Raw genomic sequence first — 16,306 nt, forward strand, 5'->3', positions numbered from 1 at the left:
TGCGGGACTTGGCCCTGACTGCTGCAGACGAGCCCAGGCAGCGCCAAGGGATAGCTCAGAGTGCTGGATGTGGGACAGGAGCCTCCCTGGTGTGAGGCGGTGCTGTGGGAGTGGGAGCGCCCGAAAGCATCACCCGGAGCCTGAAGCTGCTGTCCTGCTCTAAGGTGAAGGCCCGAGGGCGAGTGCCAGGAAGGGAAGGTGGCTCGGGGCCGGGATCCTGCACCTCTCCCCTCGGGTGAGCAGTGGGCAGCACACAGCCCTCGGGGGAAGCTGCGCCCAGGGCCTGTCCCAGGCCGTGCTGGCAGAGGCCGGACCCTGCAGCCGCGCAGGGTCTTTATCAGCACTCGAGGGACTTCCGATGTGTGCGAAGTCCTTTGTGTGGAAGTATTTACAAGATCAGGTTGCTGTAGTGGAAATGCCTTTGAGGTCTTTGCTGCATTATAGATTTTCTTCAGATGTCTCCCATGCAAATATTTAACCTGTCTGGTTCCTGAGAGCTACTGAGGCTGTTCAGCGGGTGGCAGGTTGTGTCTGCAGCCTGTCCTTTGTTCGCACAGAGCCCTCGCTCCTGCTTCCCTTCCCACCCCCGGATGGGGCAAGAAAACCTGCCGGGGACTTGGTGAATGTGTTAATGCCCTGAGGACCTTACACCCCAAAAAGTCTTTGTCCCCAGGTGCAACAGTTAGGGTGCTGAGCGAGTGAAAGTTATAGCGTTTAAAAGAAATCCTCATTTAGAGTAACAGCATCTTTCAAACCGTGGGTCGGGACTGGGAGCTGCTCCCTGGGCGGCCTCTGTGCTGACACTGAGCACTTCTCTGGCTCCTGCAACACAGCTTAAACACAGTGGCTTAAAACAGACAATATCTGGAGCCTGGGCCTCGGAGCTTAGTCTTCTTCTCCACGAATATACCTTTTAATAATTTGATGTGCATATGCGGTGCTCAGGAGAGACAGGATGAGCTCAGGGCAGTGGTATGTGGGTCAGAGCACCAGCCTCACTGATTGGGGTGGTTACTCCTAATTTGCACCTGAATATTTGAGAAGGGAGCTGGGTTTTGTGGATTATAACTATTAAATAACATTCAGTTTTCAGGATCATGCAAGTGTGCAGACAAAACTTAGGGATGCAGTCTTGATTCTCTCACTGGGCCACAGCCTGCAGGCATCATTAGACCCTCCAGACTTTACCTAATTTTGGTGTTATTCCCTCATCATTACATCATGACTGTGGAGACAGGGTCATTCTCTCCTGTGTTGTGGTTGTGGAAGGGATTCATGTGGTTTTGGTAGAGGTAGGCAGTGTTTGAACAGATTTCAACTATTTTAAGCACTGTTGCCCATGCTGGGAGTCTCAGGAGAAGATTCAGTCTCAGCAGAGTGGATTTTGCTCTCCCATCAGATGTGATCTATGCACTGTGAACGATGGGAATGTCCTGGTTTACAGCACCAGGGTAACAAACTGGGAAAGCTACTCTCCGTCCCATGTGCTGTGCTCCCAGCCTCAGTGTGTCAGTGCATCCTCTTCATTCCCTGGAAATGGTTTCACGTCTGAGAATAGTTCCCCTGACTGTTTCACAAAAAGAAGTGCAACCAAAGCAACAAAATCTTTGTCCCCTCTGAGATCCTTTTCCCCAGTGTCAGTGCACCCAGCTGCAAGGTGCCTGTAAGGAGTGTAAGCAGCTGTGTTCCTGCTCCCTGTGTCTCCCTTTGCAGGGGTTTCACCTGCAAAAAATCACAAACCAGTGGATAGACTTGAAGTATCCAGTCCTTCTGCACCCTTCTTGTGTTTTCCCCTTTATCTCTTTCTTTATCTGGACCTGAGGATTTTGTGATTGGTACTTGTAAACCTTACACTTCTCAGGTGCCCTCTTTCTCCTCTCTTTCCCTGTGCTTTTCTGGCTCCTGTCCTCCCACTCCCAGGAAATATCTGAAAGATAATTTGGCATATTTTCTGCCACCTTCACATATCTCCCTGACTTTATGTTTTCTTAGCTGGTAGATAGCTTTTCAACACACACACATATATATATATATATATATATGTAATCCTTTTCACCTAGACTTGTGAGGAATTCCAGTCACTTCCAGTGGGAGTTTTCAGGAAGGTTTAGGTTAAATGGGCCAATAAGGCAAAACATGTAGCAGGAGATCTCACCCTCTTAAGACATCTTTTCTCTTTTGCTCTTTATTTTATTCCCCTGGAAAATATATCAGAATATCTAGCTGTCAAAGAATTTAAGCAATAACACCTGATCTGAAGATTGGAGCACAGGGCCTCTGAAAATAAAAACTGTAATCTCTGTGTGGTGTGTCCAGGGACAGATGGGGCTGGAGCAGCAGAGTGCTGTGGGCTGCTGTTCTAGCATGGTGGCACTCATTTCACCTGAACTCTCCTGTACGTTCTCTTGGATTTTCCCTTGCACTTCCATTGTTCCATGGCATACTTACCACAGGACAAGACAGCATTCCAAGCCCAGTCTGAATTAATGTAAAATGTGTTGGTGGTGGCTGAGCTTTTCTCCTGCTGTATGTGAGTGGAGGAGGAGACACAAGCAGCCCCTTGTGTTGGGTCAGCCTCCATCCCCTAGGAGCTCTGGTTCCATCCTTCAGGGCTGGGATTCATCCCAGAGGATTTCAGATGTGCTGTTTAACGTGCCTCTCCCTGCTCCTGAGAGAACTTAGGGAGATGCCTGTTGCACAAAGAAGCATCAGCTGTCAGGGGTGCTGCAGACCCCTGGGTTATAGCCAGCTGGGTTATGACCCACACTAGAGCTGCAGTGATCTCTCTTGTGGAAAAGGGGTCAGGGATCCCTAGAAATAAGATGTTTCCAACATCTTAAGGCTCAGATTTTACAGAAGTGGGAAACCTCTGTGAGGCCCTGGCCTATCCTAGGGCAGCTCAGGTCATAGCGGGGATCAGACATCCTCTGGTGAACCCCCGGCCTCTGTTCCCACTCCTTGGCACGGGGTGCAGGATGGTCCCTGGGGGTTTGGGCTGTCTGTCGGGGCCATGGGATGGATGCTGCTGTGTTTGCCAGCACAAATGTTTCATTGAGTGCCTGCTTACTCTCTGTTGCTCAGGTTGTGCTGTGGCACTTGCCTGGGAGGGATCTCAGGCTGCCATAACCTCTGCAGTCCGCAGGAAAGGTGACTTCCATCTCGTTCTAAATTATGACATTATTTTATTAGATCTTTAAACTTTAGTTAAATTTTTTATTTTAAAAGGGGGAGGAAGGTATCATATTTTAATTAGTAGCGGTGCCAAAGGAGTCCTAGATTAATTATTTGAAATCACTCCATCCAGATGGTTTTCATTTTCACAGCAGGGAACCGGCATCTTTTTAAGGTGATATTTTTCAAATTAAAATCAGCTTGGATATTAGTCATACTAGCTGCAGAGTGAGGGGGTGGGGAACACAAGCCGGTGTGCCCCGTGTTTGTCCATCTGAGCACGGGCTGCTACAGGGAGCTGTGTCACAGGGAAGGGAGCTGCTGGCTGTCCCGTGGGACCACGGCTCTCATGCTGGAGGGTTTTGTTGGTCTTGGCTGCTCCTTTGGCTGGCCAGAGCCTGTATCTGATCTTCAGAGTCACTCTCAGCAGCTTTTTATTCTAAGGCTGGAGTGGACAGGGAATGCCTCACAGCTCAGAGGGAGCTGTGCTGTCCTGTTCTGGCCTGTGTGGAGCCCTCATCTGACCCCCGTGCTGGGTGGTTTGGCCACTGTACCTCCGTGGGCAGCTCCTTGGTGCTCTGGGTGTCAGCCATGGCTCCTAGACCCAGCTTTGCTGGCTCCACAACCTTCGCTCGTGTGCTGGCTTCTGGTCCCCCGCTCTGAGGCTCCCCCTCCATCCTCTGCTCATGTGAGCAGAAGCCCTTTCAGAGTCAGCACTTTAAGGGCAGACAGTCCCACCTTTGCTGTTGCCTTGTCTGTTAATGCTGCATTGCACCTGAGCAGCCTCCCTGACCTTCCTGGAGCAGTGGGCACTCAGCAGGTTCCAGCTGTGCTGCTCAGCCTGCCCTGGAGGAGCTGGCCTTGGCTCTGTGCCATCACCCCCTCCTGGCTGGCTCACCTTGATATCCTCACTTTAGGGGTTATTTCTGGCTCAGGGCCCTTCTCACAGAAGTGGTCACAGGTTGGATACTGCCCTTGCCAGTGAGGGGACAAAGTGGGCAGCATCCAGTTGTTGCTTCAGCTGCTCTCCATCACAGGTACCTAAACCCATGAGGTGTTTCTGAAAATCTTCCATAAATATCCGTATCTGTGCATGATTGCAAATAATATCCTGCTGTAATACAGACATTATCCCACTTGCTGTCAGAAAGAAGTTATAATTTAAATATCCCCTGTGATAACAGGTTTAACAAATAGATCTAAATAAATGTAAGCAGCTAGTAACTGGAAACCCCTGAACTTACAGATGTGACTGAGCTGTGAGGGGAAAATTGTTTAGGGCCCTTGTGAGTTAAAGGTTTGAGATATTTGCACTGCTGCAGAAGCCAAAAGCTGACTTTACAAGTGGGAAAAATATTAATGTGTTTAAATGAAACAAACTCCTATTTCTATCCCCATGGTTAATTCTTACAATGAACATATTTGCTCTTAGAGGGCTTTAAAGTTTGAAATATGAATGCCAAAAAGAATGTGACTTTTTTTGCAGCACAGATCAAACATTCTCCAGAGTTTGGCAAAAGCTGTATTTCTATGGTGGGGCTCAGCACTCACAGGCGTGAGTATTTCCAGAGCAGGAGCGTGGAGCTGCACTTGCTGACACTCACACATTCTTGCATTGTGTTTCAACCATGTCTCCTTTCTCCTCCTCCATGTCGGACATGGATCTGAACCAAAAGGTCCAGTCTGCCCGTTCGTGCCTCTCTGGGGAAATTCCTGGAATCCAAATCTTGAGCATGACTGGAATTTGTGTTTAGATTAGAGATGGAATAAAAGGCTGGATTTGGATCTGTCTGGGTTTTTGAGATGATGATGACGATGACGGCATGCTGCTTGTCTGGGTAGCAGCCTGGCCCCTTCTGCAGGTACAGCTGTGGCAGAGCAGGAGGTTTATGGAGATGCAGCAGAAATCTGTTCTTTACCCTGGCTCTTGCTGCAAACCAGCTGTGGCATCAATACCCTGCAAGACACTGAGATTGGCCACATTTCTCCCAGCTAGAGCTGGAGACCTTGGCCTGGACTGCCAGAAAAAAATTGGTGACCTCCTGGATGTACAACAAGGCATGGAGGACATGTGCAGGGTGGGTGTGCATGAGACAGAACAAGCAGTGCCAAATTTCTCCCTGCTAGCTGTTGTGGTGACCTTCATGAGGTCACAGCATTGTTTTGCACAGGAGTGTGTGGCTGAACCACTTCCGTGCAGTGTTTGAGGGCTGCTGGCTGTGGGGAAAAGATTTTCTTTCTCGTCATGTTAATCTTTCATCTTCATCAGAACAAAATCCATGTTCTTACCGTCCAAGAACCCTCCTGCAGTGTGAAGGAGAGCGTTGTCATTGGAACAAGCTGCCCAGGGCAGTGGTGGCATCATCATCCCCAGGGGTGTTTAAAAGTCATGTAGATGTGGCACCTAGGGACAGGGTGTAGTGGTGGCACAACAGTGCTGGAGGAACAGTTTGACTTGATGATCTCAGAGGTTTTTTCCAACATAAGCAATTCTCTGGTTCTATTAACACTGAGCTAATGTTGCTGCTGCTGGTGGGGTTGGTGTGACAGATGGAGCCCACACGTGTTGGTTATTCTGTGGTAAACCAGCTTTAAATCCGGGGTATCTGTGTGGGAGTGAGTGGAGAGGTGTCAGTCCTCTGCCTGCATCGAGCCATGAGCTCAGCCCCTGGTGGTCCCTGGGGCTGTCCTCTGCAGAGCACTCGGACATGGTGTGGTTCAGCTGGGCAGTGGGACAGTGTCCCGGGGAGCTCTGCACCCTGTCCTTCATGGGACCACATTGGTAAATGCTTTCTTTTCTTCTTCCTTTACAAGCCCAGCTTCTAGTGGAAACAGACACTTTTGGAAGTCAAGTCCGGATCAAAGGGAAGGAGACAGATTTCTACCTTTGCATGAACAGGAAAGGCAAGCTAGTGGGGAAGGTAAGTGTTTCCTATTAATTAATCTGTAATCTGAGTGTTACCTTGAGCAGCCTCCTCAAGGCTGTAATGATGTGTTTGAGCCTCGTCTGTCAGCCTCCAATGAGGAGCAGGACAGAGGATGTGGAGTTTGCAGGGCAGCTCGTGCTCTCCCAGGGGCTCTCCTGAGTGCTCTTTTGAGCCCCCCCAGGCTGTCAAACGAGCCCTGCAGCCTCACGGGGCTCTCCAGTGCTGCTGCAGGTGTGCACGGGGTCCTGCCTCTTATGAGATGTCACCTCAGCATCCCAGTGCCATGGCCACCTCCACAGCACCTTCCTCACCTGATCTTTCTTAGGGGGGACATTCAAATATTAATTTCCCCCAGAACTCCTTTTGGGAAGAATTCAGAGTAGAAGGGCAAGCAGAGCACTGTGCTGTGGGTCGTGCTGGGCAGCAGAAAGCTCCTTCCTGCCATCCAGGAGCCAGGGACTGCCATGGCACAGCCAGGGCCAGAATATGAACATTGGGGGATGCCTCCCCAATGGAAGGGTGCAACAAATTACAGCGTGTTCACCCCTTCAGCCCAACTTGTGTGCTGAAGTAGTGTTTTTGTAATTCACACAGACCTTCTTTATTGCTGGAAAAGCTGGATGCTTGCTAACCAGGCAGAGGCTTGTGCAAAGCTGAAGTGCCACCAAAAAATAAATGTCAAACAGAATATTCCAGCCTTCAAACCTCTGCTGCTCTCACTTTGCACCACCAGGAGTTCAAATCTAACATCTTTGTGGCCTTGAAAAAGGGAAGCAGAATTTTGTTTTTAGTCAAGGCAGTGAAAGCCATGCTCCCAAACAGAAACCAGAAAGCAAATGGCTCTGATGAAAAACTATTTACTGTTGTGGCCCCAGGAACGACACCTGTGGGACACTGCCTTTCCTGGAGGATCCCTCCCTCTTCCGCTTGGGCTTCTTTGGGGATCAGATGCTCTGTGGAGGCTAACCCCAGGTTATTTGCTGCTAGCCAGGGCCCTGTGCCTGACCTGCTTTGGAGCTACCTGTCGAGGCAGAAGGCATCCAGGGTACTGCTTAAAATCAGGGAGAAATGGAAATCAGCATTCTGGGAGGGCTGGGGCAAAGCAGCCAATTGTTTTTGCTTCCTGCACTTGTGTTACCACCCTGCATGGGACCCCACTGTTTGGTCTTGGACAGGGAAATTATTTTAACTGGTTTTAAACCATGTTGGATGCTTTTGAAGGTTGCATTGGACACAAACCTACCTTAGATTTTTCTGTGCCTTAATTTTCCATCCTTTAAATGTGATCATAGCATTTTCCCCACATCTGAGCATTTTCCCCAGAAATGTTGCAAGGATAATGTTGTTAATGTTTATGAGGTGCTGATACCAGTCATGGAGACCTTAGAAGCACTCAGGTAGGGTAAATTGAGCACAAAATCTTAGAAAAATCTTTTTTCTTTAGCAGACCTTACCCCAGGTGGGTCAGCAGTGGCACAGGGCAGCCCACAGCCTTTCCTGTTCTGAATGCAGTGTCCAGGAACATCCTGGCAAAGCCAGCATCAGTTTTTCCAAACATACCATATATTTGTATGGAGTGTGTATTTAAAGCTCATCCCTTGATTTGGCCCACTGGGCACTGAGGCAGGACAGTTGTTTCCTTGTCACCTTTCAGGCAGCGTGAACATTTCTTTTTCCCCCGATGTGCCTTTCATGGTGTTAAGCTGGCAAATGTTTTGTTGCAAAGAATAAATAAGTCTGTTCTTGTAAATACTGCTGCCCTCCACCCCAGCCTGTGACAAGTTCCCAAAGCAGCCAGCCTGGGACAGATGGAACACAGCGCTGGGCAGGAAAACGTTCCAGACCTGTTGCCCACATCAGCAGCTCCTCACGAGCAACAAAAGAAAACAATAGCATGTCTTCTTGATACCAGAGAGTGTGGTTTTAATTAGTGTCATAGTTTCAGCTCTCTTTGTGGCAAGAGTTTGAGGGAATGCTTTTTAGCTTGAATGCTCTAAACAGCCAGTAAACCCCAAGGAAAACATGAGATAAAAGTTACGCCTGAGCTTATACAAATATTTAAGTTCAGTCTGGGGGTGGAGGGGAATGAAGCCCACGAAGTGATTGTTCCATGGTTGTCCTGCTATGTTCATTTGGCAGGAGAGGAGCCATGGGACCAACCCGGGCCTTTCCTCTGCTCATTTCCTATTGCCTTGCATTGCAGAATCCCCAACCAGCCCAGCACATGCCATCTGGCTTTGCTCTCCTCCTCACTCACTCAGCAGTTTTGGATCCTCCCCAGTTGAAAACCTGCTTTGAATTTAGCCCCTTTTGTGTCCCATAATCACCTAAAAAGAGTGCCACGGTCAGGAGCAGGTTGTTGTTCTCAGCTGGAACTGGTGATGAACATAAGAGCTCCAGAGGTGGCCAGGGCTTTTCTCACCTTGGAGCTGGCTGTGTAGCAGGGAAGCAGATTAACCCCCCGGGGGTAAGAAGAGCAGCCTTTGTGTCCTTATTTCTGATGATTGTACCTCCACCAGAGTTTCCCAGCAGAGCCCTCTGATGGAGCCTGCTAAGGAGCCCCAAACCTCGTGGGTTTTGCCTCTGTCAGGTGTGCTGTGTGTGTTCACAGGCAGCAGTGACCAAAGGGCTCGGAGCTGTTTTGGGCAGGCTCCTGACTCTGTTATAACAGCAGCTGCTGCCGTCACTGGCACTCTGTGATGCTTTGGAAAACGAGACAGGAGATGTGGTGTACAGCAGTGACTTCTCTGTTACAGGTGAGCAGCACCTGGGGAAAACAAACTGGGGTGTGTTTTTTGTAGATTCTTGATGTTGTTTTGAAGAAGGCCCAAGAAACATTTAATTTTATTTCTTTTTACTTCCACCCATCTATTTCTTTGACCATGGGTTTTTGGAGCTACAATAAAAATTGTAGGTCCTGAGTTTTCTGGTCTTCCTGAGGTTTTCTGTGGACCACTGAAATTTATTATAAAATCACAGAATTTTTTGGTGTGGGAAGGGACCTTAAAGCTCATCCCATTCCATCCCCTGCCTTGGGCAGGGACACCTTCCACTGTCCCAGGCTTCTCCAAGGCCCAATGTCCAGCCTGGCCTGGGACACTACCAGGGATCCAGGGGCAGCCACAGCTGCTCTGGGCAATCCGTGCCAGTGCCTCAAAGTAAAGAGTTTCTTCCTTATATCTGGTATAAATTTATCTTCTTTTAGTTAAAGCCATTACTCCCTGTTCTATTGCAACAGGTCCTGCTAAAAGGTTTGTCCCCACCTTTCTTTAACTTTTTTTAAATACTGAAAGGCTGCAATAAGTTCTTCCTAGAGCCCCCTCTACTCCAGGCTTTATGGTGGAATCACACTACAAGGAGAGAGATGAAAATATCAAAATTCAGAACAAGAATGCCAGCTGCTTTTCTGAGAAACTTTTTTGTCTTTTTAAAAAAATTATTGAACCTCTTTATTTATCTCAGTCTTCTTACAAACACGCGGGGAAGAGGATTCAAAGGTGCAGTTCTTCTTCCAAGGAGAGGCACGATGTGACTTGTCCACTTGTGACAAGTCATCTAGAGCACAACAACTGAATATTGGCAGTAATTCAGTGCTAGAGGCAAAGAGGAGCTGATGGTGTCTTTGGAGGAGCTCCTGATCTTCTAACTGGCTCTCCTGGGGAGTCCTTCTGTGGTTTCTCTCTCTGCCTCAGTTTCTCCTATCTCGTGCATTGAGATGAGGCCATTTGTGTTTGCTGAAGGCTGGCAAGGGTAAGCCACTGAAGCCTGCCAGAGCGAGGAGCAGCCTGGGCCGAGCAGGTGGCTCTTACCTGAGCTGGGCTCCAGCTGCTCTTGCTGAGCCTATCCTTACAGCACATCAGCTCCCTAGAAGTGCAGGATGCTGCAGAGATTGCCTTTCCCTGCCCAGTCCCATTCTCTGGCAGGAGAGCATTTGCAGTCAGGGGTCTGTGTGAAGCCTGAACCATCAAAGGATGGCCAGAACCTGCCTTTCTTTTGGGCACAGCCAGGGTCGGTGGCTGCTGCATGGAGAGCAGAGCAGAGCATCTCCTGATCCCCAGCACTGTCTCCAGGGAAGTTCCCTGACATCCCCCTGTGGGATGAGGCAGTCTGGTCGGTGCTGGTGTTCAGGCTGCAGCCGGTATCCATGGGGAGGGTACTTCACACTCCCACCTTCTTTCAAAGATCCTCAGTGATCTGGTGTCCATATACTCTCAAAATCATGGTAGTATTGGGGGCATATAGTGGCATTATTTTTGTAAAAGCATTTTAATGAGTTTGATTTTATTCCTCCATTTTCTGAGCTGAATGTGAGCAGAGGGGGAAAGCTGTTTGGTGAAAGGTAGGAAGCTGTGGGCAGCTGGGTGGCTGAGGCAGAGCTTCAGACAAGTGACAGATAATTTGGGTGCCTCCTGGGGACATGTCCCCTGACACCACGTCTGCAGCACTGGTGCCCTCCCAGCACTCCTAGCCAGCAGCGTTGAGTTTTGGTCCCCAGGCACAGCCCAGCTCCTGAACAAAAGCTGTGCCAGCCAAAGCCTGGCTGTGCCAGGGCCATGTCATTGCTACAGGGGACAGGAGGTGGCACAGCTGTGCTGGCCACCAGTGCCTCTCCCAGCCCTGACCAGCACCACTGTGCTGGTGCCACTCACAGCAGAGACCTGCCTCTCAGACACAGCATTTTTGCTGGTGTAATAACTGCTTTCCCAGCCAGTATATTTCTTAATGTTACCAGAAAGTTGCTAATACCATATGGCAAGGCTCTCTGTATTTTTGCAGGACAACAAACAAATTGTTGCTAGATGCCAGACTGCTCTGGCAGAGCTTTATCACTGATGCCTGCCAGCAGTAGCCTTTAGGGGATAGTAATAATTTGGGGTTGTTTACATCACAGCTTTAAAATAGGGGTTTTCTTGATGCATGTGTGTTTAGTCAGGAAAGTTGGCTAAAAAAACTCTGACAGCATCAAAGGCTGAAGGTTCCCACCGTGGCCTGCAAATGTGCTCTTGGCCTCTGAAACTCCTCTGGCCCCATGGGAGAAGGAGCTGTGGAGGCTTCAGCAGGAGCCTCCCTTTGTAGGGAAGGAGACTCACCTAGGTGGGAGACACCAGGGGATCCTCCAAAGCCTTTTTGCTGTACCTGGAGCAGGTTTTCATCAGTTGGCTTTGGCTGAGAGTGAGGTTAAGCTTTCTTGAAAAGCTGTCTTTGAAAAGCTGCTGGTGGAGAACCAGTTCCTCACCGCAGGGCTGGGGGCTGAGGTAAGGACACTCCAGGATGAGCCCTGAGCCTGGTGCCCTCCGCATGCCCCAGTCCTGTGTGACATTTGGGTGCCAGTGCTCCTGGTGCCTGCCATGCCAGGGTCGTCCCGGCAGCTGCAAAGGTGCAGGAGGTGTGTGGAGAGGGCAGGGGCACCCCAGTGTTGCAGTTTGGTGCAGTACCATGAGGTGTTTGCCCTCCTCAGCTTGTATATTTAAAACCACACCTAACTGCATCTTGGATTTGGGCAGAATTCTAAGTTTCACTAGAGTTTGATGCTTATCCAGAGTTTTCCAGGAGTTGCACAGTATTCGGGTTGCTTGAAAGTGGCTTATAAAACCTAACAATTTTGAATGCTGAATTTGCAACATAAACATGAGCAGGATTGGTGGGGTGTCGGGTTTAATAGCACATGTTTTGTGGATCTCTCTGTGACATGCTCAGCCATAAACCATTACAACTTGGCATCCCATGCAAAAGCAAAACTTGACATGGCTTTTGCTGGATCTCGCTCAGATCTCATTTGGAACTGCAGTCTGGGTCTTCGCTCTCCTGTGAGGTTTTTTTAGTTTAAGTCATCTAAATAAACACATGCACTGGACCCTGAAGCCAACCAACTTTGGACATTGCCATACTTTGGACAGGGAGACCTGATCCAGAACCGTCTCAAGTGTCCAAAAATCTGGAATCAGAGCCTGCAGGACTGCAAATGTCTTAAAAACAATGAGATGACAATACCACTTTTATTGTGGTTGGGTCATCAGAATCCTCTGCATTTACCTGATCAGGCTTTTTTCCTGCAACCTGTGGGAAAAAAAAATGAATTATTTTTCTGAAAATTTAGAAGCTGAGATTCTCATGAAATTAAAAGTGGAAGTGGAAGCTAAACCACCCTCCTCCATTCTCAGACCCCAAACATCATTGAGAAGCTGGAGAGGAGCTGCAAGAAGAGACCTGGGGATCCTGGTCCATGGCCAGTTGAACATGAGTCAGCAGTGCCCTGGGGCCAGGAGGGACATCCCTGTCCTGGGGACATCAGGGGCAAGGGAGGGATTGTCCAGTTCTGCTCTGGGCTGGGGCAGCCTCATCTCCAGTGCTGGGGCAGTTTTGGGCACCAAAATATATGAAAATCACCTTTTATCTATATGTGAACATCTCCAGTTAAGTTTCTCAGCACAGCCATAATTCTTCAAGTGTTTGCTCTGAAATAAAGCAAATGGTCCTTTTATTTTAAAAAATAAATATTCTTCATGGTATTATTTTTATGATAAGGACTCACAGGTACTCTGCTGGGGATGTGAGCATTGTATGTCCTGGCTGTGTCAGGGCACCAAAGAGCTGTGTAACACATTTACAGGTTTATTGTGATTCCTCTTTAGTAAATGTCATGTTTCCTTTGGATATTTCTAAGAAGCCCCAGTTTTCTCTCTGACTAAGCTTTGCAAAGTCAAGGTTCACTTGCAGACCAAGCTTGTAAGTTTGACCTCTGAATCATTTCCTTATCCCATGGCTGGAAGATGTCTATCCCCTTCCAGGGAAGAAAACCATCTTCTTGAAAGCTGTGTGATAATTTAATTTAATCCTTGCTGTGTTCAGGAAGCAAGTGTCACCATAAAGCTGCTGACCTCCTGTCCCGTGTTTTGTGGTGGCTGCAGCTGTGTGTCCTGTTGGACTATTTCAGTTCACTAAGGTTTAATGTTAATTAAAATTACTGATGGGGATCCCTGAGCTCTGGTCATGCCTTGTCTTGTCTGGGTGGAGAGGGTGTGCTGCTGAATGCATCTTGTGCTGACAGTTATCAAGTTGGATTTAATTGCTTTCCTCACAGCATCTCATCTCCTAAGTGCAATTTTTTGTTGGTCTTGAGCATCTCTTAAGCGCTACTTAGCAAATACACTGATGTATTTAACTGCAAGAAGGAATGAAGCAGTGCAGCCTTGTCTCTGTCAAATGGGTGCAGCTGAGATCACGTTCAGGGGACACCTGCTCCTCAAGGACTGTTTCTCCTTGTCTTGCAGCTTGGTTTTGGAGAGGAGGGGAGAAAACAGAGGCTGTTTTTACAGTGGAGAATAAAACCTGTGCTCTAACAGTAGCAAAATAGAGTCTATTTGATACGGCAGTTACAGAACTATATTTAAGGTCCAACATAAGTAGATCCTGCTTAAATACATTTTTGTTCTTGAGGTTCTCTTTCCTTGTCTTTTGGGTACCCAAAGATACAAAGTTTTCCCGAGGGAGGACAAGTCTCATGCCTTGCATTTTTTGCATAGAGATGGAAGTTGGTCATTCACAAGCTGGAACAAATCTGGATGATAATTTTAAATCGATGGCACTTGATTTGATGATGGATTTCTCTCTTTTCTTAGTAATATAACTTGACGTGAAGAGAACTAATGCCATCCTGCATACAAACAATGACCTTTCTGGTTCTAAATTCCCACCATTTAAGCTTGCCCCAGGGAAAGTGGTGTCACTACTGGAATCTTGGCTGGATGAGATTGCATTTGTTTGAAATGATAACTTACAGTAAGTGTGCATGTTTGTTTAATGTGAATAAATGTGGGACAAATACAGAACTTGCTATGAGGTCAGCAGCTGTTCTAGTCTTGTTATCTTGTTCCACTCATCATCTACACCTGGTGTTTTAAACAAATTTTTAAGAAAACATTTCCTGTAGTGGCACAACTCTCTGTATCACAGAATCACTGAGGCTGGAAAATCACTCGAGACCACTGAATCCAAGCTGTGCTCGATGCCCACCTTGTCCCCAGCCTAGAGCACTGAGTGCCACCTCCAGCCATTGCTGGGACACCTCCAGGGTTGGGGACTCTACCTCCATGGGCAGCCGCTTCCCATGTTTAACAAATGCCCCCTGATGTCCAGCCTGAATCTCCCCCAAGCCTGAGTCTGTCCTCTTGTCCTGTCACGTTCCCAGGGGGAAGAGTGACCCCCACCTTGCTACAATTATATATTGGATTGAAGCCTACATTAAATATGCTGCTGCTCTTAGATGACTTTTATAGAAAGTTCAGACTGGCCTGTGGAGGCTGGAAGTGAGTGCTGGAAAAGAGCTCCTAGCAAAGCCCAGCAGGGCCCTTGAGCAGCAGGTTGTGCTTTGTACAGAGGGGTAAAAACACCTTCCCATCCCTTACCATGTGCAGCCTCTCCCAGCTTCTATGTAACTGGACCTGGTGGGTGCAAATAATGGGAGATGCCAGAGATCTGCTCAGATATCACATCTGAAATCTGCCTGGGGATTCAGACCTGCTGAAGAGCAACCGCTTCCTGCTCCAGGGAACCTGCAGTTTTGACTTAAGTTTCCTAAATTTTCTCTTGGTTTAATAAAGTTCATATAAAAAGCAGTTAATATTTCTCCTCATTAAGTACATGCAGCTCTCGGAGATGCAGTTAGGAATGTCTGTCAAGCAAATGTGCATCTTTCCAGGTTTGCCCTAATTTGGGCTGTGGCCACCCTGCTGCAGTGCTGGCAGGAGCCATGGCAGTGATGGAAGGAGCAGGTGAGGAGGCCTGTCCTGGTGTAACCCCAGCTTTGCCTGGTCCAACCTACAAAGACTCCTTTCATCTGTGTCCTCCTGTTTATCCTGTGACAGAGAGCTCTCCCAGGGCAATATGAGGATTACTGAACTTGGAAAAGGGGAATTTAGTTAGAAAAGGGGAATTTTGGAATGGAAGGTGGAGGGAAAGAAAAATTTTAAACTGTTCTCTTCCTTCCTTGGTTCCTGCAGCTTGTGTCTGGCAGAGACAGGCACAGGGCTCTGCCAAGCCTGGATGTCCTGACAAACACATACAGGACCATGCCCTTTTTTGCCTGTTTTCGGGAAGGGTGGGGTGTTCCCAGCACATGGGGGCAGCTAGGGGCAAACGTGGGCAGGGCTGCTTTGGAACAGGGCCTCTGGAGGGAGATGTGCCCTCCACAGAGCATCTTCTCCGCGTGGTTTTGTGTTACTTCCCTGCCTCATGAATGCACTTAGATGTCCTGTATACATAATTAACCTCTCCGCTGTGCTGGCAGACACTTTTATTGAACTGCCCATCATGACTCTTAAGTATTTTCCTCAGAGGATTGTGCAGGTTCAGAGGGCAGAGAGCTGGAGGAAACGCGCATGAGGCTGAGTGACTCTTGGCAGTTATGGATGTAGCTTCCCTGATTTACAGCCTGCTCTAGGAGCAGGAATGTGCATTTGGGTCAAGAGGTGTCTCTGTGGTCAGGATGCCTTGTCATAAATCCAAGATGCTGAGCATCAGGATGCTGCTGATGGATCTGTCCCGATAATGCCCATAAAGTGCAGGGGATGGCTGAGCACTCAGGCTCACTGCTGTAACTGAGGAGATTCTGCCACCCCAGAACTGTGGGCTCTGGCTCACCTCCCCATTGTGTTTTCTGACCTGCCTTTAGAAAGTGTGTGGGTGTGTGTCAAGGGGGAGAGGGGCAGTGCTAAAAGCTGTGACAGTAGCACAGCTGCTGTATTGCCTCCTTCCACCTGGGATTTTCCAAGCCATGTGGAGTGAGTCTAGAGGAGGCTCCGAGCATTGGCTCTCTGGCTTTGAGCTGAGCTTGTGCAAAACTGCAGAGAAGGAATTTCCTGAAAGCCTCACGTCTCTGGGCACTGCTGTGGGAAGAGCGCTGGGGCTGCCAGGGGTTATCAGTGGTGTTTGGGACACCAGCCCTGGGCCCTCAGCTGGGCATCCTTCAGGAGCAGCTCATGGGGACTGCTGAGCCGTGCTGCTCCTGGAAACCCAAGCCTGCCCTGCTATCACTGCTGTGAAATTTAGAAGACACAGGGCGGGATTTCTTCTGTGTAATGCAGTGGGTGAATCTAACGGTGTCAGTGTCCGAGGGAATTTCAGCAGCCCTTTGAAATTATTGCTGAGCTCAGTAGGTGTGCCTCACACCTGGGGGTGGCATGAAAACCAGCACGGTGGGGTGCCAGAGC

The 16,306-nt window shown here is 48.6% G+C and overlaps 1 protein-coding gene across 1 annotated transcript in view; it reads left to right on the forward strand.

Annotated features, from left to right (window-relative positions):
* FGF18 (fibroblast growth factor 18) overlaps positions 1–16,306 on the forward strand; it is a 70,645-nt gene that overhangs the window by 49,044 nt on the left and 5,295 nt on the right. Inside the window, exon 4 of the mRNA XM_039699467.1 lies at positions 5,986–6,092. Within this exon, the coding sequence (XP_039555401.1) occupies positions 5,986–6,092 (107 nt within the window). The remainder of the gene's footprint in view (positions 1–5,985; positions 6,093–16,306) is intronic.

The sequence above is a fragment of the Passer montanus genome, unplaced genomic scaffold (assembly GCF_014805655.1).
Source record: "Passer montanus isolate IOZ18808 unplaced genomic scaffold, ASM1480565v1 scaffold133, whole genome shotgun sequence".
NCBI lineage: Eukaryota > Metazoa > Chordata > Aves > Passeriformes > Passeridae > Passer > Passer montanus.